This window comes from Bombina bombina, chromosome 2 (assembly GCF_027579735.1).
Source record: "Bombina bombina isolate aBomBom1 chromosome 2, aBomBom1.pri, whole genome shotgun sequence".
NCBI lineage: Eukaryota > Metazoa > Chordata > Amphibia > Anura > Bombinatoridae > Bombina > Bombina bombina.
In genome coordinates this window covers 129,315,221-129,342,777 of record NC_069500.1, presented here as the reverse complement: position 1 = coordinate 129,342,777, position 27,557 = coordinate 129,315,221, and the positions used below count along the sequence as shown (strand labels likewise).

The window sequence follows — 27,557 nt, the reverse complement described above, 5'->3', positions numbered from 1 at the left end:
CTAAAGTACTCCCAGATCATCACCGATCCTCCACCAAATTTCACAGTGGGTGCAAGATACTGTAGCTTGTAGGCCTCTCCAGGTCTCCTTCTAACTGTTAGACAACCAGGTATTGAGAAAAGCTGAAAACTGGACTCATCAGAGAAGATGACCTGAAATCAGGCAGATTTATCTTTATGAAGTACGCATGAATCAAAGGTTATCCTGGAAGAAAACTTGCTTCCTTTTGCTCTGACAAAGCTCCCCAACTCTAAGGATTGTTTTTTTCCAGCAGGACAATACTCCATGCCACACAGCCAGGTCAACCAAGATGTGGACGGAGGAGCACCAGATCAATACCCTGTCATGGCCAGTAAAATCTCCAGACCTGTACCCCATTGAAAACCTCTGGAATGTGATCTAGAGGAATACGGATGGTCACAAGCCATCAAACAAAGCCGAGCTGCTTACATTTTTGCACCAGCAGTGGCATAAATTCACCCAACAGCAATGTGAAAGACTGGTGGAGAACATGCCAAGACGCATCAAAGTTTTCTTATGAAAAAGGCATTATTAGTAAATACACAACTGACCCTGCTGAATTAGTTTGAATAGAAAAAATATTTAATTAAAGAGACACTGTACTGTTAATAATTCTATATGTTAATAAATTAATATGTTCCCAGTGTTAAAATGTTTATGAGAGAACAATTTCTCATACATTGGGATCAATTTATTAAGCTCAGAGCCCGAAACACTATTTAAGTAGCTGCTACTTAAACTCTCCCCAATCTAAAGTGTGGTGGATTTCAATCATCCCAATCCAATCAGCATGATTGACAGCCTCTACTTATGCACAATTAGCTGTGTGCGAGCAGGGCACAGCATTGTGCAAGCAGCAGGCATGAGGCCAAGTGAATGAGGTTCATGATACATGATACGGGAAACAAATTTTACAGTATAGTGTCCCTTTAACATAATTTTTATGCAAAAACATCTTCAAACATTTAAAGTCTACTCTTTCTTAAAAAAATATAGAGAATATTTGAGTACAATAATCTTTTCATTGTTAAAATAGATCAGACAGTAAAAAAAATCTTTACAGGGGTTTGAGACCTAAAAGTTTTCTTTTCTGATTTAGACAGAGCATACATTTTTTTTTTAAAGATTCCAATGTTCTTCTATTATCAAATTTGCTTTGTTCTGTGGTATTCTTTGTTGAGAGATACTTAGGTAGGCATCAGGATACATGTCAGGAAAAAGTGCGGCCACCTAGTGCTCTTTCAACTGCTGCCTTATAGTGTTGCAGACACATGCATACCCCTGAGATTACATCCCTGATTTTCAACAAAGGATTGTAATGTTCATGGGATATTTCCTTATCACAATAATCCTTGCCAGTAGTCTTTTTATCCCAGCATCAAGTGGAAAGATAAGGAAAAATCCCAGAACTAAGTATTACAGTTTAGAATGGGGAAGTACAGGAACAGTTAATATCACAAGTTGCAACAGTTAATGAGAAAAAGGTCACAGGCCGGAGAAGGGTTCAGAAGTAAGTAGACAGTACTATGCCAAAACAAAAGAAAAAGTATACAATACGGATAAGCACATTACCCTCCAGTCAGAACCGCTGCATTCCAACAGTCTCTCCCAAAGGCTGTTAAATCGATGTAGGTTGCAGAAAGAGGCGTTGGTTCATAGGGGTTTTTCAGAAGGTTCTGTTTAGAGAATATCACATTGGCGCAGTGTTTCCAAACACCTTGCAAATAAGTGTAAAATACTCACAGAATGGTGTTAGACAAATGGCTCCACAAGTGGCTCCACAAACAGTCAGGAAAGAAAAAGCTAATTTCTTTGGATAAAAAAAAGTGAAATTTGTATCCAAACCGTTCTTCCCTGACCATTTGTGGAGCCACTTGTGGAGCCGTTTGTCTAATACCATTCTGTGAGTATTCTACACTTATTTGCAAAGTGTTTGGAAACACTACGCCAATTTGATATTCTCTAAACAGATACAGACACAGCTCTTTTGGAGGAATCGTGGAACACAGAGAGGAACCTTCTGAAAAACCCCTATGAACCAGCGCCTATTTCTGCAACTTAGACAGTACTATGCCCCTGAGAAACACAAAAAAAGAAATGCTCACTAGGCAGTGCAGGGTTCAGCAAGAAGAGGCTGTCCAATGTTTCTGAGAATCAAGGGGTTAATCAAAGGAATGGTCAGTAGGAAATGTAGTATTTAGTAACAAGCAAGTTATCCAATCATTCTGAGTATCAAAAGGGTTAAACAGTAGAATGGTCAATAGGCAATGCTGGTTTCAGTAACAAGCAGGCAATCAAATCTTTCTGAGTATCAAAAGAGTTAAGCAGTAGAAAGGTCGATAGCAATGCAGGTTTCAGTAATAAGCAGGCAATCCAATCTTTCTGATGATCAAAAGGGTTAAGCAGTAGAATGGTCAATAACAATGCAGGTTTCAGTAACAAGCAGGCAATCCAATCTTTCTGATGATCAAAAGGGTTAAGCAGTAGAATGGTCGATAGCAATGCACGTTTCAGTAACAAGCAGGCAATCCAATCTTTCTGATGATCAAAAGGGTTAAGCTGTAGAATGGTCGATAGCAGTGCAGGTTTCAGTAACAAGCAGGCAATCTAATATTTCTGATGATCAAAAGGGTTAAGCAGTAGAATGGTCGATAGCAATGCACGTTTCAGTAACAAGCAGGCAATCCAATATTTCTGGTGATCAAAAGGGTTAAGCTGTAGAATGGTCGATAGCAGTGCAGGTTTCAGTAACAAGCAGGCAATCTAATATTTCTGATGATCAAAAGGGTTAAGCAGTAGAATGGTCGATAGCAATGCAGGTTTCAGTAACAAGCAGGCAATCTAATATTTCTGATTATCAAAAGGGTTAAGCACTAGAATAGTCAATAAGCACTGCAGGGTTTAGTAACAAGCAGGCAATCCAATCTTTCTGAGTATAAAAAGGGTTAAGCAGTAGAATAGTCAATAGCAATGCAGTAACAAACAGGCAGTCCAGTAAAGCACAATAGTAAACAGCAAAATAATAGCACCCAGGAGTACACAGAGGTAAACCTATACTAGTGCACTTACAGACTGAAGGAGATTACCTTTTATAGGGGCAGGTCCACACCCAGGTGGATGCACAGGTGTACAGGAAATGAGCAAAGCAGCAATCATGGCACTGATGATGTCACCACAGTGCGCCGCACAACAACTAGATGCTGCCATGTCATTGAACGGGAGGAGAGGGATGGCGGCATCACAAGGATACTAAGAGAATGGAAACATTTTATAGAAGTAAATTGAAAAGCTGATTAAAGTCACAAGCTCTGTCTAAACCATGAAAGAACATTTTTGGGTTCATGCCCATATACTTTCTTGACAAACAATGGCTAAGGGGTCAATTACAATTCTTCTGAAAGACATCAAATAATTTTCAACATAAAATCACCATTAAACTCTATAGAGACTTTGTAGCTAAATCATTTTTCATTTGTTTTCTAATGGATCGGGACAGTCCCTATATGTTTTACTTTATCTTTATCACATTCTGCCACAATGCACAGTTAATACACAGATAAGGATGCTAAACCATTAGTTAGAACAAATATTCTATAAAATATTTTGTATTATTATATAATCAATTTAACAAAAAGGAAAACTGTCAAGGTCATATTTGTTTATTTAGAACTTGTGTCAAAACCAATGTCTTGGTTCACTTGAGGATACTATGATCACCTGCAAATGTCAGATGATACATTTATTAATGCTGTACTCCAGTATATGACGTAAATGCTTCATTAATAAAGTGGTTTATTTATATCCATGAAAAATATCTTTAAAAACCAACGACACAGATATGGACTTCCCCAGTGTATAACACGTCCATTGATTTCATTAGAATTTCACAAGGACAGAGATAGGTTAAAGATGCACAGAAAGCATTTTTTTTGGTAAGTGACTAATATTTATTTGATGATATTTCGGGGCCAATTTATTAAGAGCCGAATGGCCCCTGATGCCCCTGTTTCCGCGCGTGCCTTCAGGTTTGACGGAAATAACAGTTATGAAGCAGCGGTCTTAAGACCGGTGCTCCATAACTGGTCCGCTGCCTCTGAGGCTGCGGTCTGCAATCTGCCTGATCCTATACGATTGGGTTGGTTGACACCCCCTGCTAGTGGCTGATTGGCCACTAATCTGCGGGGGGGCAGCATTGAACAAGCAGTTCACCAGAACTGCATGTGCAATGTTAAATGCCAACAACGTATGCTGTCGGCATTTAGCGATGTCTGTCGGAAATCATACGCTACAGCGTATCATGTCAGACAGACAATGTTAAATCAGCCCCATAGTCTACTAAATGCATAATTAGTTGTTTTCAATGTTGTTCCGTTCATGCTTTAAACCGAATTTCAAATCTAATCAAAAGTATGATGCAGCTGTTTAACCTATGTTGCATTATTTTTAATTCAAATTAATATGAAATATTTCCACAGTTCTATAACAATGGGTCCAAAGTTTATGTTACAAAACGTTGACAAAAGCACTATTTCTGGTAATGTAAAGGGGCAGAGGTTATCTATATATATACAATACCATAAATAAAAGAAGGATTGAGCGATGTGAACGGTCAATCAAAGAGGGACACAGGCCGCACTTAGTTAGTCAGAGTTTTTATTACTATATAGCTCTAAACAATCAAAAATCAAAACGTCTACCCTCCACACTATTCCTTTAAAGCGGAATGTACACACAGTAAAATACACAGGTATTTGAACAGGCTGGCCAGCTCACTATATTATTAATAATCCTGTATCAATCTCACATTTACCATATACAATGTATCAACTTGAATCTGCAGAAAAACTGAGGGAAAAAAGATTATTCTATTGTGTCATCATAGTACGTATGTTGTTACGGGGCCCCAAAGTTGCAGCTGTTACAACCAAAGTGGATATTCAATTTCCAGGCTCTTAAGTGTATAGACACGCTCTGGTTCTGAACTCAATTCCTTTACACCAATACGATGTGACAGCTTAGTTGCAAAGTTCATACTTGTTACTTCATACTGTGATAAAAACTTGTGAGTGATTTACATCCGGTCTCTCAAAAGAAAAACGCACAATGTACCCTGGCGGGACAGACCCGGCTGTCAGCCGCAAGACTTTCAAGCCAAGACAAAAGACAATTTCCACAGTACCTGTTTTGCAGTTTAGACGATTTGAGTTGGCTACTTCACTTGCTTACCGCCATGTACCCTTCAGCGTTTCTCTTAGAATCCGAATGCCGCTGGCTCTGTTCTCAGCTGTTTACCTGTCATGCTTGCTCAATCATGACGCGTTTCTCCCCTCCCACATAGGGCTGAGTATCGGGGCCTCATCATATGTATTCCTTAGGGGGTGTGTATCAGACTTTATATTGCCATTGGTTGCAAAAACCACCCCCTCTTTATTGCAGCATTAGCTTGTTTTTACAGCTTTAAAACAAAACTGTGTTTTCTAACCGGTGTCAGACCGCCTAAAAAAAGAATTAATCATTATTATTTACATTATTTACAAACAGCGTTACATGGCTTATAACAGCACAGAATTATAATGCAATGTCATATAGATCCATACAGTTTTTGGACACATAATTATACAGTATCAATTTCTGTAATACGCCTTTAATATCACCACTTTTATTTTACAATCAAAGAATGTTGATCTAAAGTTAACCCCATGTGCATCTCAGTATATATACTTACTATGTCATGTCTCTATATACTTTAGAACCTTGAATGCAGAAAGATATTACAAGAAACATACAAACTCTATTTTCTCATTTAAACCAATTGGACTTAAGGTATTCAGCCTAAATATCCATCTTGACTCATGCTGCAAGATTATTCTATCTAGATGGCCACCCCGTCTGTTCTGTTTCAATTGTTCAATTCCCATAATTTGCAACTTCGTATGATCTGAATTGTGATGGAGTTTAAAGTGCCTTGCTACTGGACTATCTGTGTCCTCATTTTTTATGTCGTCTCTATGCTCTCGGATTCTACTTTTGAACTCTCTAGTAGTTTTCCCTACATAGAATTTGGGACATGGACAATTAAGCAGATATATTACATTTTTAGAGGTACATGATATCCTCTCTCTTACATAATACACCTTACTCCTGGTCGGAGTGCTAAATGTGGCAGATCTTTTGACAAACGGGCAATACACACAGTGTCCACAGGGTACACTGCCTGCTTTGTGTTGTGCTGCTGTTAACCAGTTTCTGGTTTCCTCTTTTTTGAACTCGCTATGTACTAGCATATCCTTAATGCTTGGAGCCCTTCTAGCCGTTAATAGAGGATACTCTGATATGCATCCCCGAAGTGATGCATCATCAGATAATAAATGCCAATGGTTATTAAGGATATGTTTTAACTTATTCCAATGCGAGTTATATTCCGTAATTAATCTCACTTGTGTATCACTGTTTGATTTCTTTTTGGAATATAAAAGGTCAGTTCTACTTGTTTTCTTTGCTCTCACCCATGCTTTTGTAACTATTTTTCGAAAGTAGCCCCTTGCTAAAAATCTGTCCGCCATTATTCTTGCCTGTTCTTCAAACACTTTTGTTGAAGAGCAACATCTTTTGAGCCTTAGAAATTGGCCTATAGGCACACCTCTTTTCTGAGGCTCAGGGTGATGGCTATTCGCCTGCAGCAGACTATTTGTTGCTGTTTGATTGCGATGAATGTTCGTATGCAGTATGTTATCTTGTTTTGTTATTTTTAAATCAAGAAAGATTGCACTTTCTGTACTGATGCTGTATGTAAGGAACAAATTTAGATAATTTTTATTCAGGATGTCAACAAAATCATGAACAGACTTTTCATCTCCTTTCCAGAGAACAATATATATATATATAGGGCTAAATTGAGAGTGGTGCACTGACTGTTGCACACAAACGAAAAAGGGTTTATCATGGCTCTTTTCGCGCGTCAGAACTAGCGCACGAGTTGAAAGTAAATGAGTATGTTTGACAGTAATTTAACATGCGTCGGGATAGCGCAACTTCAGAGCTATTGTTAATTGTTATGCACAAAACACATCAATAATACATTTAACAGTACTTTTTAAAATTGCAATAAAGTTATAAGGCATACAAAGGGCTTTAAAATAGAGATACATACAGTACATATCCATGTCTAAATATGTGTGTATATATATACACACATATATATATATATATATATGTGTATATATATACACACATATTTAGACATGGATATGTCTAAATATGTGTGTATATATATACACACACATATATATATATATATATATATATATATATATATATATATATATATATAGGTGTACCTCAGAGATATTGCAGGTTCGGTTCCAGACCACCACAATAAAGCGAATATAGCAATAAAGTGAGTCACACTAATTTTTTTGTTTCCCAGTGCATAAACATTTTTACACTTTACTGTAGTCTATTAATTGTGCAATAGCATTATGTCTAAAAAAAAAACAATGTACATAACTTAATTTAAAAAATACTTTATTGCTAAAAAATGCTAATGATCATCTGAGCCTTCAGTGAGTCATCATCATTTTGCTGGTGTTGTGTGTGTATATAGGTGTTTATATATATAAATATTTATTTGTTTATATGTGTATATTGTGTTGGAAAAATGGTGCCGATAGACTTGTTTGACACAGAGTTGCCTTAAACCTTCATTTTGTAAAAAGAGCAATATCTGTGAAGTGCAATAAAGCAAAGTGCAATAAAACGAGGTATGCCTTTATGTATATATAAGTACATTGGAGTGATTTGCAGCCAAGTAGCTGAAAACATGTAAAATCATATTTATGCAATATTCATATTTAATAAAGTGTTTAACTTTGTTCTGTAAATATTTCACATTACAATGTTCTTTACATAGGGGAATAGGTTCTAAATATTTTTAAATAGATATTTATATATATATATATATATATATATACAGTCATGGACAAAAATATTGGCACCCCTGCATTTCTGTCAGATAATGCACGACTTCACCCAGAAAATTGTTACATTCTCATGTTTGTATTAGTATGACACAAAAAATGTGGAGGAAACAAAAAAGCAAAATCTTACACATTCTACACAAAACTCAAAAAATGGACTAGATAAAATTATTGGCACCTTCTCAAAATTGTAAGAAATAATTGCATTCCAATTTTGTGATGCTCCTGTAGTTTGTAATTAGACTAACCTGTATAAATTATCAGGTGCTGACAATATAGAAATCACACTGGCAACCAGTTAACATTGCACTGTAGCTAATCTCCCTGGACGTGGATGAAAGAGAAAAATTGATCAAATATTGCAACAAAGGATTGTTTGAATGGTGGACAAAAAACCTCAATCAACTTCCAGAAAAATGAAGCTGACCTTCAGGCACAGGGTATAAATGTGTCAGCTCACACTATACGTCACCATCTGAATGGAAAGGGACACTATGGTAGGAGACCCAGGAAGACCCCACTGCTGACACAGAAACATAAAAAAGACAGATAGGAGTATGCCATAACTTACCTTTTGGGAGAATGTGCTGTGGACAGATGAAACAAAATTACAGCTTTTTGGTAAAGCCCATCCTTCTACTGTTTTCAAAAAAAGAAATGAGGCTTTTAAAGAAAAGAATACAGTTCCTACAGTCAAACATGGTGGAGATTCACTGATGTTTTGGGGTTGCTTTGCTGCTTCAGGCACTGGATGTCTTGACTGTGTGCATCGCATTATGAAATCTGAAGACTACCGAAGAATTCTGTGGTGCAATGTAGTGCCCAGTGTCAGAAAGTTGGGTATCCGTCAGAGGTCAAGGGTCTTACAGCAGGACAATGAACCAAAGCACATGTCAAAATGCACCCAGAAATGGTTTAAGACAAAGTGCTAGAGAGTACTAAACTGGCCAGCAATGAGTCTAGATCTCAATCCTTGGGTAAAGGAACCCTTCCAATCTAAGAGACCTGGAGAAGTTGGCAAAAGAAGAGTGGTCCAAACTTCCAGTAGAGAGGTGTAAGAAACTCATTAATGGTTACAGGAAGCAATTGATTTCATTATTTCTTTTCAAGGGATGTGCTACCAAATATAAAATTGAGGGTGCCAATAATTTTGTCCAGTCCATTTTTGGAGTTTTGAGTGGAATGTGTCAGATTTGGCTTTTTTCTCTCCACTTCTTTGTGTCATACCAATACAAACAAAAGAAATAAACATGAGTATGCCTAAATATTTGTAATTGCAACAATTTTCTGGGCAAAGTGGTGGATTATCTGACAGAAATGCAGGGTGCCAATATTTTTGGCCATGACTATATATATATATATATATATATATATATATATATATATATACACTATGTACACTAACATCCATAAACTACCTATTAAACCCTAAACCGCCACCCTCCCGCATCACAAATACTTTATTAAACTTATTAAAGGGCCAGTAAACCTATAAAATAATGTTATATAATTCTGCACATAGTGCAGAATTATATAACATTATATTAGCGCTAGCTTTATGCAATCTAATATTGCCTGTGAATTTTTATTAAAAAAGACTGTTTTTCAGACCCGCTCTCTGTGCTGTCGGAGCGAGCTGTACTGAGTATAATGGTGCGGTCAGGTCGGGCTGTGACTAGACAGCTGGCCAGATGCGCTCTGTGATAAAAACAGACCCGCTCAGAAGAGCACAGAGAGCAGGTCTGAAAAATTCAAAGGCAATATTAGATTGCATAAAGCTAGCGCTAATATAATGTATATATATAACTATGTGCAGAATTATATAACATTATTTTATAGGTTTACTGGCCCTTTAACCCCTAATCCGCCGCCCACCCACATAGCCAACACTAAATAAACCTATTAACCTCTAAACTGCCAGCCCCCTACATCGCTACTACTATAATAAACCTATTAACCCCTAAACCGCCGGCCCCCACATTGCAACTACTACAATAAACCTATTAACCCCCAAACCGCCGTCCCCCACATTGCAAATACTAAACTAAACCTGTTAATCCCTAAACTATAAAGTAACATAACATTACTATTTTAAAACAATAAAATTAACGAAAAATAAAACAACCTAAATTATAAATTAAAAAATCCTAACACTATGAAAAAAAAAATACATTACAAAAAAAAAACTCTTAAATTATAAAAAATAATAAAGGAAATTATCCAAAATAATAAAAATTACTCCTAATAGCCCTATAAAAACACAAAAGCCCGGCAAAATAAAATCACCCCCTAACCTAACAATAAACTACCAATAGCCTTTAAAAGGGCCTCGTAGGACTGTGCCCTAAGTTATAGAGCTCTTTAACTTAAAAATGACAAAGTCCCCTAACAGTAAACCCCCCACACAACCAACCCCCCAAAAGAAAAAAACCTAAGTCTAAAAAAAAAGCTAAGCGACCCATTGCTCCTAAAGGAACATTTGTATGGGCATTGCATTAAGCTCTTTTACTGCCCATCCCTAATAAAAAAAACACCTAAAAAAATTGGTAGTTTATTTTTAAAATAGGGGGTGTTTTTATTTTAGAGGGTCTTTTTTGTTTTTATAGGGCTATTAGATTGGGTGTAATTTTTATTATTTTTGATAATTTCTTTTATTATTTTTTGTAGTCTTAAGAGTTTTTTATTTTTCGTAATTTTAGAGTTTTTTTCGTAGTGTTAGGATTTGTAATTTAGGTTGTTTTATTTTTCGTTAATTTTATTAGTTTAAAATAGTTATATTGTAAATTTAATTTAAAATTATTGGGGGTATTAGGTTTAGGGGTTAATAGTTTTAGTTTACTATTAACGATGCGGGGGGATGGTGGTTTAGGGGTTAATAGGTTTATTATAGTAGTAGCGATGTGGGGGGGGCGGCGTTTAGAGGTTAATTGGTTTATTTTATTAGTAGCGATGTTGGGGACCGGCAGTTTAGGGGTTAATAGGTTTATTTAGTGTCGGGGAGTGTCGGATTAGGGCTGTTTAGAATAGGGGTTTATGTTAGGGTGTTAACATAACTTTATTTTCCCCATAGACATCAATGGGGTTGCATTATGGCGATCGCCGTTCCGCGATCGCAGGTGTTAGTTTTTTTTATAACTTTCTCTCCATTGATGTCTAAGGGGGAAAGCGTGCATGAGCACGTAAAGTCAGGCCTTGGTTTTTGTGCGGTATGGAGCTTATTGCACCATAAAGCACAACAAGAGGTTTTTCAGTAACTTGTAATGGCAGCGCTATGGAAAGTGTGATAACGCTTATTTTTTTGCGTTATTTATGCACCCGGTATAGCGCAAAACTTGTAATCTTGGTGTAAATGACTTGGGGAACAAAACATCAAAATTTTGGGTCCATAGCCAGGAAACTCCCCAGACCTTAACCGCATTAAGAACTTGTGGTCAATCCTCAAGCATTGATCAATGATTATGCAAGAATGGGCTGCCATCAGCAGAGGTCTTGAAAAAGAAGGGTCAACACTGCAAATATTGACTCTTTGCATAAACTTAATTGTCAGTAAAAGCCTTTCGGCCAGATTATGAGTTTTGCGTTATGGCTCATAATGCTGATTTTTCACTACCGCTGCTATTACGAGTCTTGTAGGTATAGCTGTACCGCACACCTTTTTGGCCGTAATGCAACGTAACTACCGCACCTTTCAAAAAGTCCTTTTTCAATGGGACTTCCATAGCGCTGGTATTATGAGTTTTGCCTGGGAGGCCAAAAAGTAAAGGGTACAGCCTGTACCGACAAGATTCGTACCGCCATCTAAAGTCAGTAGTTATGGGTTTTGCCCTACAAAGCTGTAGCATAAAACTCATAACTAAAGTGTTACAAAGTGCACTAAACAGCCATAAACTACCTATTAACCCCTAAACCGAGGCCCTCCCGCATCGCAAACACTAAAATAAAATTATTAACCCCTAATCTGCCGCTCCGGACATCGCCGCCACTATAATAAACATATTAACCCCTAAACCGTCGCACTCCCGCATCACAAACACTAGTTAAATATTATCAACCCCTAATCTGCCGCCCCCAACGTCGCCACCGCCACTATACTAAAGTTGTTAACCCCTAAACCTAATCCTAACCCTAAGTCTAACCCTAACACCCCTAACTTTAATATAATTAAAATAAATCTAAATAAAAATTACTATCATTACCTAACTAATTTCTATTTAAAACTAAATACTTACCTGTAAAATAAACCCTAAACTAGCTACAATATAACTAATAGTTACATTGTAGCTATCTTAGGTTTTATTTTTATTTCACAGCTAAGTTTGTATTTATTTTAACTAGGTATACTAGTTAGTAAATAGTTATTAACTATTTACGAACTACCTAGTTAAAATAAATACAAATTTACCTGTAAAATACAACCTAACCTGAGTTACACTAATACCTAACTACCTTACACTAAAATTAAATACATTACATTAATTAAATACAATTAACTAAATTTAAAAAAAACCCCACTAACTTACACAAAATAAAAAAGAAATGATCAAAAATTTAAACTAATTACACCTAATCTAATAGCCCTATCAAAATAAAAAAGCCCCCCCAAAATAAAAAAAGCCTAGCCTAAATTAAACTGCCAATAGCCCTTAAAAGGGCCTTTTGCGGGGCATTGCCCCAAAGAAATCAGCTCTTTTACCTGTAACAAAAAATACAAACAACCCCCAACAGTAAAACCCACCACCCACACAACCAAACCCCCCAAATAAAATCCTATCTAAAAAACCTAAGCTCCTCATTGCCCTGAAAAGGGCATTTGGATGGGCATTGCCCTTAAAAGGGCATTTAGCCAGGAGAAGTCTTTATCCAAGCGGCAAGAAGCCAATAGGCTTGAGCTTCAAGCCAATAGGAATTAGCTTGCATTCTATTGGCTGTTCCAATCCTTGAGGGAGATCTGGAGGCTCCCACCCGCTCCTACCCCAGTGATCATGCCTGCATAGTGACAGGCATCGCCGGGGCTTCATGTAATGTGCGGTGATGTCAACAGTGTAAGTCTTGGAGATCTGAAAAAAAAAGTTAAAATGTTTTTTTTCCAAAAATAAAGAAATAATAAAAACCCTTAAAAAAGCTTAGCACCCAGGTGGGAAAGTGCTTAGCACTCAAAGGGTTAAAAGTGAGCGGTGGAAATAACTTGCAAGTTATTACCGAGCCGCTCATAACGCAAAACTCGTAATCTGGCCGTTTGACACTTATGAAATGCTTGTAATTATACTTCAGTATACCATAGTAACATCTGGCAAAAAGATCTAAAAACACTGAAGCAGCAGACTTTGTGAAAATTAATATTTATGTCATTCTCAAAACTTTTGGCCAGGATTGTACATATATTTTTTTTAAAAAATACATCAAATATATATATATAGAAATATGTATTTACAGTGATGGTAAATCCTAGCATTAGTGAAAAGGTAGGAATTAGCAATGGAACAAATAAAGGAAACTTTCAGTCCCCATGTATACAATACTTCATGCTGATAGTTCCTTTATTTGTTTGAAGCATTCACAACACAGAGCTGCTCAGGCAGCCCACGGGCAGAATACTATTTTGCTGAGAGATGAGGTTTCCACCTCTTAGCAAATAGGCGTGTGGGCCAGCCAGCGTCATGTTGGGTTAACGCACTTTGTTTAAACGAGATCGGGTTTGCACGCAAGTAGGGTGTTTTTTCACTTCTCGTGCTCCATTGAAGGCTATGTGAGAATAATTTGTGATAATTCAGCTTTTTTCGCACGATGGGTTAGTGCTTGTGCAAAAACTTTTAACTTTAAACTTATAATACGCGTGCTACCCGATGCACATATAAATCCTCCATCTAGCAAAGATAACGCTCTAGCAGGAGTGCAAAATACCACTCCACTCGTAATCTAGACTATAGAGGGGGTACAAACTTTTTAAATGAAAATCCTGGTCATAATTTAATTTTACAATTTTAGGACCAATGTACAAAAAAAAACATGCATTTTTATATAAAGAAATTGTCACGCCGCGCTGCTCTAGCCATTGTTAGAGACGGGGCGTCTCCTTCCCTGTTCGTTGCCAGGGGCTGTGTCAGGTCCGGATGCGTGCGGCGATGACGTCATCGCCGCACCCTCCTCTCTCACTGATGTTGGTCCAGACACCTGTGGCGTGAATCCTGCGCCTATGTAAGTCCTTTCAAAACGATCTATTACTGCCCAAGTATAGGTGTTACTTTGTGTGCTCCTGGGTGTGATAGATCGTTACTCCTATGGTGCCTTATTGTGTTTCAACCCTGCCTGTCTGACTACTCTGCCTGTTATATCCCTGAATTACTGGATTGATATACTGCTGCTGAATTCTGCTTGTCTGACTACTCTACTTGTTTAACCCCTAAATTGCTGGACTGATACTCTGCTGCTGAACTCTGCTTGCCTGACTACTCTGCCTATTAACCCCTATTATTCTGGATTGCCTTTCTGTTGCCAAACCCTGCCTGCCTAACCATTATAGTGGTTTGCCCTTGGACTGCTTTACCATTGCCAAACCTTGCCTGCCTGACCATTATAGTGGTTTGCCCTTGGACTGTTTTACCATTGCCAAACCCTGCCTGTTTGACCATTCTAGTGGTTTACCTTGGACTGCTCTACCATTGCCGCTGAAGACTACTCTGCCTGTGGTGCTTCCCTCATCTTGCTAACTTTCTCTGCTCTGGGATATTCCCTATCTGTCCGGCTCGATGCCGGGATAACAAAACTGACTGAGTTCGGTCTGATAGAGGAGTATCCCACGAGCATTACATTATATTTGGGCCATTGAGCCAGATGAGGTGGCACAAGCGGTTTATCTTCAGGGACAGAAACTGGGAACTCATACCACACAGTTGCAGAATATGGATTCCAAGCTAGAGGCTATTACCAATCAACTCTCCTTATTAGTTACAGAGAGGAATACTGCTCCTGTTGTTGTACCACCAGTCTCTACTCATAGTACTGCGGCTTCTTCCTCTGCTTCTGGAAGTATACCCCGGATACCATTGTTTGACAAGTATGAAGGTACTACTGATTGCAGGGGTTTTCTTAACCAATGCAGGCTGCACTTCCACAATGATTCCCTCTCCTTTCAGTCTCACCAGTCAAGGGTCACCTTTATCATTTCCTTGCTAAAAGACAAGGCCCTAGCCTGGGTCTCTCCCCTTTTGGAACAAAACACTCCATTCCTGCATGATGCCGATGATTTCATTGCTGCATTATCTTCTGTGTTTGGGACTTCTGGCCGTACCTCTGCTGCAAAATTTTCTCTCCTGGATCTCCGCCAGGGCAATAGAACTCTAGCACAATTTGCCATCGAGTTTCGCACCTTGGCACTTGAAACCACTTGGGATGGCAGTGCTCTCAAGGCAGCCTTTAGGAGGGGTCTGCATGATTCCTCCCCTATTGAACACATCATACCTCCCTCCTGCGTGGTAGCTCAACTGAATATCACCATTTTTTAAAGACTGCAACGTGCCCAATCTAGTAAACCTCCTGAAGCTCCTGTGGCTTCTGATATCTTTTTTGTACCTCTGAATTTATGCACTCCTGTACTCTCCTGGGCTCATGATAGTAAACTTTCAGGAAATCCTGGTTTAACAAGGACTTTTAATCGTCTTTCCAAACACGTATGGTGGCCTACTATGAAGTCTGATGCTCAGGATTATGTGAAAGCCTGCACAGCTTGTGGTCCCTGATCCTTGCCTCCTGGCTTGCTCCAACCATTGTCCATTCCCAAACAACCATGGACACACATAACAATTGATTTCATTGTGGACCTTCCTCCTTCTGACCACCTTACAGTTATCTGGGTTGTGGTGGATCACTTTTCCAGACTGGCTTATTTTGTACCCCTAACCAAACTGCCTTCTGTCCAAGAATTATCAGGGTTTTTTCTCTTGCACGTGGTATGACTTCATGGCATTCCTGTGAATATTGTTTTGAACATGATCTTGGCTTTATAACAAATTCCCTTAGCGACCTCATGAACCTCTATTAATCAATGGTGTTGCGTTGTTGGTGATCAGAGTCAATAGACCTTGATTTTTGTAAAACAAATGTGAATTTTATATCAACTAACACTAAAGAGCTAAAACTGAAATTTACACTAAAATGTCTGTAAAATAACAATAGATCTGTATTCTGATCTTACCATTATTGACATTTGTTAATACATTTTACTACATAGCAAAAAATATTTTTAGTCCACTGTTCAAGTCATTAGTTTTGTTAGCACCTTATATAGACATCACTGGTAAGTATTTCCACATCTCTGTTTCCTTATTCTGGCTATATGACTAGAAAAAAGGGAAGTATGGACCAGGAACACCTTTCCTTGGCTACTTTTTTATTGTGTGGGTAGTATAAAATAAAAATGAATGGCAAAATGAAACATTAAAAATTAATAAACCATTTTATATGATATGAAATGTATTTCTACATTTGCAGCTGCGCTGTCTTCTTTGTTCCAACATAAGATCATTATTACTTGATGATCACGACTGATGTTAAATTAGAGAAATGATGGAACTACTTCCTGTTGAGGAGTATCTTAAAATATTTTTAAGGGAGAGAGAAGATTGTTTTTAGAGCAGTTCAACCACCGCATACCAAATTTAATTTAATTTAATTTAATTTGTTGTGTGAAATTTGTCATTGCTAAAGCAATTACTTTGTAGCTGATTGTAGAAGAGGGCTCTTTTCTTCACAATGGTCTTATGTACCTCTATGTTTTAGAGACAAGTTCGGTCAGGTGCTTACTGGTACTTATAGCCCCCAAAAGGCACCTGATGTGCATGTGATTGTTATTTCTAGAGCAGTGATCTGATGTCCCAAGTTGCATACCATGCCTCTTTTGAAAGAGATATATATAAGTGTTTGCCGCATGTTTTCATCACTCGTGTTTGTTAGTGGACAGAGAGGAATATATCTCTAAAAGAGCACCTTACTCATTACATACTTACCTGGTACTTAGCACTGCATGTGATCGACATTATTATACTGATCACCTGCACGTTAGAAAGGTGACCCATCATTCAGGGATAGCATTACCCTATTCAGGCTGTCAGGACCCTCTAAATAAAGTTTGTATTAATTAGGGATTTAGGGGTTTTGCTGTGGGCCCCAACAAACCCTTGGTTAAAAAGAAACAATTCAATAGAGGGGTTTAATTTCTTTCAAAGGGGATGTTTTTGTCTCTAGGTAGTAGAGGCAAGAGCTTTGGGCCCCCTAACCAAAAATTCCCTTTTGCCTAGTGCTACAACTTATGGTATGCAATTACTTGTTTGAAAAATTGGAAGAGCAGATTCTCTCCATGGGGTGTCTGGACCAACATAGGTGTTACTAAAAACAGACTAATTGCAGTGTGTTGGATAATTGTGTAATAAGATAATCATTCATATATTTTTTTTTACTTAAAGGACCAGTAAATACAGTCGATTTGCATAACTAATAAATGCATGATAACAAGACAATGCAACAGCACTTAGGGGTAGATTTATCAAGCAGCGGATGCTGAAATCTACCCCCAGTAATTTCAGATTCCTCTGCAACTGAAGTTAAGAAGCAGCGGTTTTAAGCAGCGTATGCTGTCGGCACTTATCGATGTCTGTCTGCACAATGATAAATCGGCCCCCTAGTCTGAACTTGAAATTAGTAGTAGATTTTTTTCTGGCAAATTTTAAAGTTATGTCTTTTTTCCACTCCTCCTGTATCATGTGACAGTCATAGCCAATCACAAATGCATATACGTATATTTTGTGAATTCTTGCACATGCTTAGTAGGAGTTGTTGATTTAAGAATTGTAAATATAAAAAAGACTGTGCACATGTTGTTAATGAAGTAAATTGGAAAGTTGTTTAAAATTGCCTGCTCTATCTGAATAATGCTTAATTTTGACTTGATTGTCCCTTTAACCAACAGCAGTTTTCCTGTGTTGGTATTTCTAACTCACTTTGCCATTGGTTGAACAGGAATTACTTCTATGTAGGTTACTGGGGAAAAAAAGCACACACACAAAACATCAAAGTTCAAAATATGTTACTGCCCATTTGTTCACTGGAATTAACAATTAAAAAGGTTGTACTTATCAGGGATGTCTGTCTGATGTGCTAAAAATGAATAAATGACACATTTTAGTTATATGATTGGAATCTACGACAATGACAGGACATGAAATTCTTTCAAATGTAAAATGGCATTTCCATTTGTAATTCTAGAATATGATCGGTCCTTTGTCAATCAGAGAAAAATGTTATGAGATATTTGAAGCTACAAAGAAATAATATACCATGTTGTATAATATAGCAAAGTCAAAGTACTGAAAAATGTGATGCATTGAATATAGAGTTAAGATAAAGGATGCATGAGAAGAAAGGAGAACAGGGTGGATAATAGTAATGGAAATTATATAATAGGTTGTAGTATTTATATTATGCACAAAATGTTCCATGTAAGTGATGTCAAATGTTTGCCATTTGAGTCTTTGCCAATATCCCTATACCCATTTGGGGCTCAGATTACAGTTTACTAGATAAAGCCAAAATCCAGAAGGCCAAATTGTTGTGAATTTTCCTGGTTTCTGTCTATTTAGCTTTTATAGTAGAAAGCCGTTTTTGTTTAATTTGCAGAGATGGTTAGAATAGGCTAATACGTCTTTCAATTGGCTATATTGTATGTGAAAAACAACAGCTTTATTATACATCTCTCAAATCTTTACAATTTGTCAAGCAATCTGACATTCCGAAAGGAAATGTTTTGCTTGCACTTAGTGGCCATTCTAGCCATTTTAAATCTTCTTTACTTAGACAACAAACTTGATGAGGTTTTTTATTTCATGCATTAAAAATCATAAAAATTTGATAATCTTGCTCATTTTAGAGTGCATGTATAGCATCATTCCTGTTTTTTGATGTTTGTTGTGAATATATCATTCATACAATGGACTCCATGTACAAAGCAGTTAATGCTGCTATGGAACCCTTGCAGGCCAGGCTCACTCATACGAGCCTACTTTCCGCAATGGGAGAAGCAGAGGTTATCCAACCGCTACTTCTTACCATCTCTGCCACCTTTCAGTAGGTTTAGGTAAATCACCCCGAGCACGATAATTCAGGGTGATTAACAGCCAAAGAGCACTGCAGCACAAGCAAGTCTTTGCACAATAGCACATAGGGCAGTGCACATAGTGTCCGCAGCATCACGCATGGAGACCATTAGTACCCTGAGTGCAGACAAGGTGTTCATAAAGAGAGTGCATCGTCTCCCAGAATTTAAGATTGCCTTCCCCCTGCTCTCGCTCAACAAATTGCATGAGAGCAGGGCTTGTTAGACATTACAATTGAACAATTCTGTTGTCTGCAACTTCTGATGTTGTAGAAATGTTAAGAAGCAGCCGTTGTACAACTGGTGCTTCCTAATGTTCGGTTGCAGGCTCTTTTGAGCGAGCCTGCTCCAAACCGTCCCGAAGCTGTTTACGCAGATTCATAAATGGAGGCCAATGTGTTGACTTTTTCTCAGTAAGCAATGCTTACTTGGGTATTTGAAATCTGATTTATAAGTACTAATACCACATTTATATTGAAATATATTGGTGTGCATTAACATTCATTTTTCTCATGCCCTCATCCCCTTTTTACATTACATTTAAGTGGTAATTTATTTTGTGTTCTAATGTTTACAATGGTCATGTAATGGTATTCTGAATCTGTAAAAATCATAAATAAGTGAAGGACCATATTGTTCAACTGATAAAACTCAAAAAGAAGTGGTGAACTGATTGATAATGATTGTTTGGTACTAAAAATGTGATGTTTTGGCAGACTGTATTCTACTATAAAGTAGTTGATGCAACTGATAGTATCAGTGATCAATGCTAGGCACGAATAATGCACAAGGGAGAAAGATTAACTTGACTTAATAATAATTCAGGATTAAATACTCAGGGCTAGATTACAAGTGATGCACTTTTTTAACGTGCGCCTGTAAAGGGACAGATTTGCCCGTTTACGGGCGCAAGTTAAATAACCAGCCATTACAACTAGTTAATGCTACTGCATTGTCCCCCAATTGCCCCCAAAATAAAAATATATGCGTTTTTTTTCTAAAATAATAACTGGACGAAGCAGTTTTAAGAGATTAAAGTGAAGAGATGTGGGGTGTTAGAAAAAAAAATGGCACTGAAAAGAGCCTTTACATTGAAGTTTATGGGGACTGTGTTTTTACTTATACTATATATATATATTTATGTGTATATACACATATAAACACATAAATATATATGTATATATTCATATACATACCTGTATATATTTTAATTTTGCTGCCCAACGCTGCACAACTTACCCCCTGCGCTGCGCTATGTTCTTTGCTGTGTCTGATAGCATAAGAACGAGGCTCCCATTGGAGCCTATAGAAGCACAAAACTTCCAGGCAACTGGAACGTGAGGCAGCATTCGCATTGCGCTCAACTCGTAATTACTGAGTGAAGTGCAAAAATTGTGCTCACGAAAGCGCAATTTTGCACTCCACTCGCAATCTAGGCCTCATTTGGGGTCGATTTTGTGAGAGGATTTATGCTAAGGTTGTAAAATATTAGTGCAAAATATATTTTTTTGCTAACATACTAATTTTTATTGTGGTGCTTCTGTTCCTGCCACAATTGACTTATGTACTTTCATGTTTAATACAAAGTGTACTTTCTGCAAATTATAACTTGAAAAAAAGGTGTTATAAGAAGTTGTAAGAATTCATTATGAACCACTTTATAGTATCTTCTCAATCCTACACTTGTACAGTACCCTTGCAATTCCAAGTAATTTTTATATGCTTATTTTTTACTTTGTTTGCATATCTAGATTACAGTTTTATTATTTATAAATAATTTTATTGAAAATCTCACAACTCTGGATTAATGTATATCAGGTGACTTTTTTGGAGATAGCAATCACCTATACACCAAGTGACTTGTGGGGTACACTATGGTTTTACATAGACTGTAGAAATCATTCCCTGATACTTGGTTTATAGTTAGTTACCTTAGTGTATAATATTTCAAGTATTACTACTTTAAGACCTGGTTATTATAGAAAATGAATGATAATATTTTAGTCAATCTAACAGAATTTTTTCATTAACAGGGAAGAAGAACTCAATTCTCCAGCAAAGATTTCAAAAGGATCTCAACACAGGAATATTCAACAACCAGGAGAGCGAGATACTGAAGCAGATTGTGAAGCAAGACAGGGAGATGGTGGAAGGCATTCCATCAGTTAGCTACCAACAAAGGCCCATTCTAAATTCTAGTACCAGTTCATCATTGAGGATGAGGACTCAATCTCCTCCTGTTTATACTACAAATAGTCTATCTCATGGAAACCTGCAATCTCCAACACCAAGTCCACAGACACCTCAACAAGCTGCTATGTTGTCACCATCCTCTTTCACTGCTGCAGTGTGTAGTCCTACTGTACAGAGTCCATTGGCATGTCGAACTTTTCATTATAGCTCACCCACTGCCTCACAACTTTCATTAATTCAGCAACAACAGCAGCAACAACAACAACAGCAGCAGGCATTTGGCTCAATACAGAATAATGAAGTTCAAAGGAGCAGTCAAGCTCTACAGAACTCCAACCTAACAAGAGAAGTGAGGCCTCTTTCTGCTTCACAGCCTTCTTTGCCCCATGAGATTTCTCCTCTAGTAGTTAAACCACATCCAACAGTGGGAGAATCTTTAGCTTCACTCCCCCAACCTGTATCAAGTGTGCAACCAACAGGTACTCAATCTGGAAATCGGAGCAATGTTCCTCAAAGGGTTGCTCTATTTCGCCAGATGTCGTCAGGAGCTCTACCTCCTGCAAGAGTTGGAACACCAACCCAAGCACCACCAGCTTCATCAACAAGCAAGGATTCCTCCACAATTTCAAATACAGACACAGACACAGAAAAACCACGCTATTCTTCAAATTTATGATGCCTCTTACCTGTACATAATGACAGCACTGTAATAAAATGAAACTATCCCAAAAAAAACTCTTTTAAGCTATAGATTCCTAGTAACTATTATGAAGAAATATTTTAGAAGGTTCTACCTTACATAAAGAATGTAAAAATAAAAACAAAAAAAAAACCTTAAAGAAACTGATAAGCACTAAAACTTCCATGACTATAAATCCATATACATATGTGTGTCTTCCTTTAATTTTAACATTATTTTTGTAATTTTATTTTCTTTCAATATGCATTGTATATTTGTTTCTTAACTTCATAAACAATGAATAAGTCACGTATCTGTTCTTATCAACTTTCATCAGCATAATGATTGTTAATTTTATTGGATTTGTCATTTTTTTCATTCTAAAGATAATGAAAACACTTTATTGTATTTAAGTTAATCATTTCATACATCTATGTGAGGTGTTTTCATTATTTTAGAAGTTGTAATATTGCTGGCTCTATTGTATTAAATCTTCTCTTTACATATGGAGTTTTCAACCATAAAAGTGATATCATTTACAATTACAATAATTGCATTTCTATGAGCTTCAACCAGGTCTATACTCACCCATTAAATTTATTGCAATGCAAATTCTAAAATGCAAAATTACTGTATGTAATAGTAAAACATCAACTTATTTATATCTTTAATGTTTTACTGCATAATGTAAACCAAGTTTGCCGGCCATTTGCAATTGAGTTAACTATTTTCCACCACATCTTTCGTTGTTTGCCATAACTCAAACAGATGTCTCCTGCATGGTTTCTATTTTCAAAATGGAGTGAATTCACTCTAGGGATAGCAGAAAAAAATAGTTATTATCTCAAGATTCTTGAGAATGCTACAAGCGTTATTGTCTATTTATGCAAATTCTGTATCATTGGTTTTGAGTTCCTCTTCCATTTGTGGAGTTGCTTGAGCATTTTACTTTGATTTTATACATTTATATACTCTGTGTCTTCACTTTAGAAGTGTAGCTGTGATCATTTAAAAGTAAAAAATCAAATACTTTGTTATACTATCCACAAATGCACGGTGTGCTCTGTGTATAATGTAAAGGATATATCCTAAGGCATGTAGTATGAAGCTTAGCCAATAGATATGAGATTTAATAAATAAATGTATTTTATACAAAAAAGTGGGGGTGGGGCACTTAAGAAAGCAAGCAGTGTGATATCAAGCTGTTTTGTGGACGCCAAATTCATATGTAGACTAAAAACCTAGTCTTGTGAGTTAGCCAGCTTCTTCAGCAGAAGTTTGTTAGTAATCATTTGTGCCTAAATTGTTAAGCAAAATATTTATTCAAATCAAACATCATGGCAAAATTTGTACTGCTCAATAACAATATTTGGTGTACATATCTTCATTTCTGCAAAAAAAGTTTTGGTGGTTAGATTGCCTTTACCATATAATTTTATTTTGAGGCTGTAAATAATAGGCTATATGGGAAGGGCAGGTGAAACTAAGCTTTACTGTGTAGCAGCTTACTGACATAAGTAATGGTGTAGAGTAACGATTCTTTAATTGCGCCTTGTTGGTGAAGGGAGCTATATTTCCTTCATGTATGAAAGAGTGGCTTATTCTAAAGAAACTGGTAAAATACACCTAAGGATAAAAGTGGCATGGGTACTAAAAAGTCCAACATCAGTTGTAAACAGATGTAATTTCACTGTAACCCTTTTGGTGTGACATAGAAGGGTTAAATTATTCCCAAGTAGGGAGTTAAAAAATACATTTATATTACATATATCCATTATACACTATGAAATATCAATTAAAAATAACTATAAAAAAATAAACAGCAAAAACATAAGAAACCTGTTTTTTCTCCTTTTATAACATTATATATATTAAAATTAATATTGTTATAAGGAGTTTCTAACATAAAATGTGCCTCGTTTTGTTAAGGAACAGATTATAGCTAGATTAGAAGTAAAGCGCTATTGATATCGTAGGTGTGCTATCAATACCCCAGGAGTGCGCTAAGATTAGCATGCAATCGGGTATCACAAGTCTATGGTAAAACTTAATAACCGGAAAACATCCCTTTAGCTTGCCCTAAAGTTTCAATGGATATAGTGACTGCAACAAACATTGCTTATATTACAAGTTGAAAGTTATGTGTTGCTTGCAAGCGCTGAAAAAGTTAACGCTACTTGTGACCTGAAGCAGTGTTAGGGATAGAATAAAAAGAATAAAAGTGTAGCAAAGTATTATACATATATATATATATATATATATATATATTGTGTGTTTTTATTATTTAAATAAATGTATAAAAAGTGTATAAAAGGTATATGTTATATGTCAAGGTGTTTGACTGGGAAGGGCTCAAAAGGTGTATATGTATGTGTATATATGTCTGTGTGTATATATATATATATATATATATATGTGTGTGTGTATATATCACGCACACACATGTATATGCACACATACACACGCACAAATAAGCATACAAATATATGCAAATATATCATATATATATATACGAGAGAGAGAGAGAGAGAGAGAGAGAGAGAGAGAGAGAGAGAGAGAGAGAGAGAGAGAGAGAGAGAGAGAGAGAGAGAGAGAGAGAGAGAGAGAGAGAGAGAGAGAGAGAGAGAGAGAGAGAGAGAGAGAGAAGAGAGAGAAAGAGAGAGAGAGAGAAGAGAGAGAGAAGAGAGAGAGAAGAGAGAGAGAGAGAGAGAGAGAGAGAGAGAGAGAGAGAGAGAGAGAGAGAGAGAGAGAGAGAGAGAGAGAGAGAGAGAGAGAGAGAGAGAGAGAGAGAGAGAGAGATATTTAAAAAAAAAAATCTAAATGAAGAACAAAGGTATTTAAAGTATTTCTTAACACACTTCATCTGTAGCTCTGTTGACCTAGTGCACCTTTGGGTTAGTGCAGAAGCGAATGCCAGAACAGGCTTTTTTAGCAAGCCCCACAGAAGTCTATTTGGAAAGGGAGTTAACGTGGTCAAGCTTTCTGACTTCCAGATGTTATTGCGCCTGAGTCATTTGCTTGTGCACAAACAATTTACTTTCAGCTTGTAATATGGGCGGAAGAATTGGAGCACTATTGACTTAACTTGTGCAGTGTTAGCATTCAATAGCACTAATATTTTTTTGCTCTCATAGTCTAGGCCCATATGGGTAGATAAATTGCTTAAAGGGACACTGAACCAAAAAAAATTATTTCGTGATTCAGATAAAGCATGCGATTTGAAGCAACTTTCTAATTTACTCCTATTATCAAATTTTCTTCATTCTCTTGGTATCTTTATTTGAAATGCAAGAATGTAAGTCTAGATGTCGGCCCATTTTTAATGAACAACCTGGGTTGTTCTTGCAGATTGGTGGATAAATTCATCCACCAATAGAAAAGTGCTGTCCAGAGTGCTGAAACCTATAAAAAAAAAGCTTAGATGCCTTCTTTTTCAAATAAAGATAGCAAGAGAATGAAGAAAAATTTATATAAGGAATAAATTACAAAGCTGCTTAAAATTGCATGTTCTATCTGAATCATAAAAGAAAAAAAAATAGGGTTCAGGGTACCTTTAAGAAATATACGAAAACTGCAAAAAAAAAAAATATATATATATATATATATACATACAAAGACAAGCATAGTGATTTAGCAAGCTACTTCACTGATGACATTTTTATCACTAATGTTCCTTTAACTTTGATAAAATGGCAGGTTGAATTACAAGGTTGTCAGTAAGTAATTAGATAAATTGCTCATAAAAAATTGAAAATGCTTCAAAAATGAATCCTTGAAAGTTTACTTTTTAGATTATGTTTGAGGTTTATTTTATAATTTAAAGGCCAACTTATTTTTGTAGTGAGATTTCCATTATATCATTTCATTTAGTTTAAAAATGTTGTCTTTTGTATACATTTTAAATGCACTTTAAAAGCAGGGTGGTCAAATTACTGCAAAATTGTGGTATCATTTGTGACTGTCTTGTCTTAAAGTTAACTATAAACACATACAGTATATAGCCATCATATTTTCTTTAAAAAGCAATAATTAGTCATTTTAAAATGATGCCTCTGATACAACGTGTACCTCAAACAGATCAAAAGAAATATACTGCTTCAACCAAGTATGTACTCATTGAAACATAGAATTTGATGGTAGATAAGAACCAAAAAGACCTATCGTAGTGTAGAGCTACTGTAGTTCTAAAACAATAGTCCTAATCAGAACTCTTACATGGATTAAAAAAATATAATCTGTTTAAACGTCACTCATGGTCTCTGTCTCCATTTTAGAAGTAAATCCTACTGACCAAACTCTAGTTTAAGAGTCACTTTTGTAAATGTGGCTCAGGGAATTTGTTTCCATTCAAAAATATAAGTTTTACCTTAAAGGGACATGAAACCCAAAATTTTTCCTTTCATGATTTAGGTAGAACATACACTTTTAAACAACTTTCCAGTTTATCATTTATTGAAGGAGCAGCAATACACTACTGGTTGCTAACCGAACATATGGGGTGAGTCAATGACAATAGGCTTACATATGCAGCCACCAATCAGCAGCTAGCACCCAGGTGCTTTGTTGCTCATAAACTTACCTAGATAAACCCTTCAACAAAGGATAGCAAAACAAGGAAGCAAATTAATTAAGTAAAATGGTAAGTAGTTTAAAATTGTATGCTCTGTCTGAATCATGAAAGTCTAACTATGACTTTACTGTCACTTTAATCATGACTTTATTAAGGAGACAGCAGTGAGGTACACACTGCAACAGATACATCAGAGGCATCATTGGAATCACTACAGCTGTTCCTGATTTCCTTTCCTCCAAACTTTGGATCTTTTGAAGTTTCTTTCTTGCTTCAGTCTACAGTGATTTCTATTCAGATTTGATCTTTCAATTGTGGTTATTGAAAACAATTTAAAAAGTTAACTTGTAATTGTTTACTTTGTTTTCTTTCCCTCTGTTTCATTCTTTAGCAAAGGTTGTATCCCACCAAGAATGGGAAGGGCATTTGTTCAAGATAAAATTAAAAATGTCACATGACAGCATTTAAGACAGTTTAAAAAAATATGTGTATTTAATTAAAGTGACATACTACTGTAATTCTAAAATGCTCTAAAGGGTTATAATCGCTCAATTATTTTCTCAGGAGCCCCAGTGTATTGTTTAGGGTCAATTTGGCAGCATTTGACGATGGGAAGTGGGATCTTCCTATTTACCTCTTTGAAGGGGTAAGAACAGTTACATACATACATGTATGCACAAATAAAATGATCCAATGCATTAATTAGAACAATTTATTCTTGTATTACGATTTCCCTTGAAGCCAAATGCCATTTCAGTGTAATTTTATCATTTCTGCAGTTTTCTGGTGATCTTGTCAGAGATAACACAATGTTTTGTTTTATTTTGGCCTAGTATGATGCTACTGAACAGTATTTTCATGAGGCTGTAGAGTGGATTAACACATAGCAAAATGATGAATACTTGCAATGAAATATCATGAAATTACTTGTTGTATTGCACTGCTTGTGTTACACTCTCAAAGTGTTTTAGTCCA

General features: G+C 36.5%; 1 protein-coding gene across 1 annotated transcript in view; it reads left to right on the top strand.

Annotated features, from left to right (window-relative positions):
- HCN1 (hyperpolarization activated cyclic nucleotide gated potassium channel 1) overlaps positions 1-22,152 on the top strand; it is a 767,054-nt gene extending 744,902 nt beyond the window's left edge. Inside the window, exon 9 of the mRNA XM_053701261.1 lies at positions 21,174-22,152. Within this exon, the coding sequence (XP_053557236.1) occupies positions 21,174-22,009 (836 nt within the window). The 3' untranslated portion in view covers positions 22,010-22,152. The remainder of the gene's footprint in view (positions 1-21,173) is intronic.
- The last annotated feature ends 5,405 nt before the right edge of the window (positions 22,153-27,557 follow it).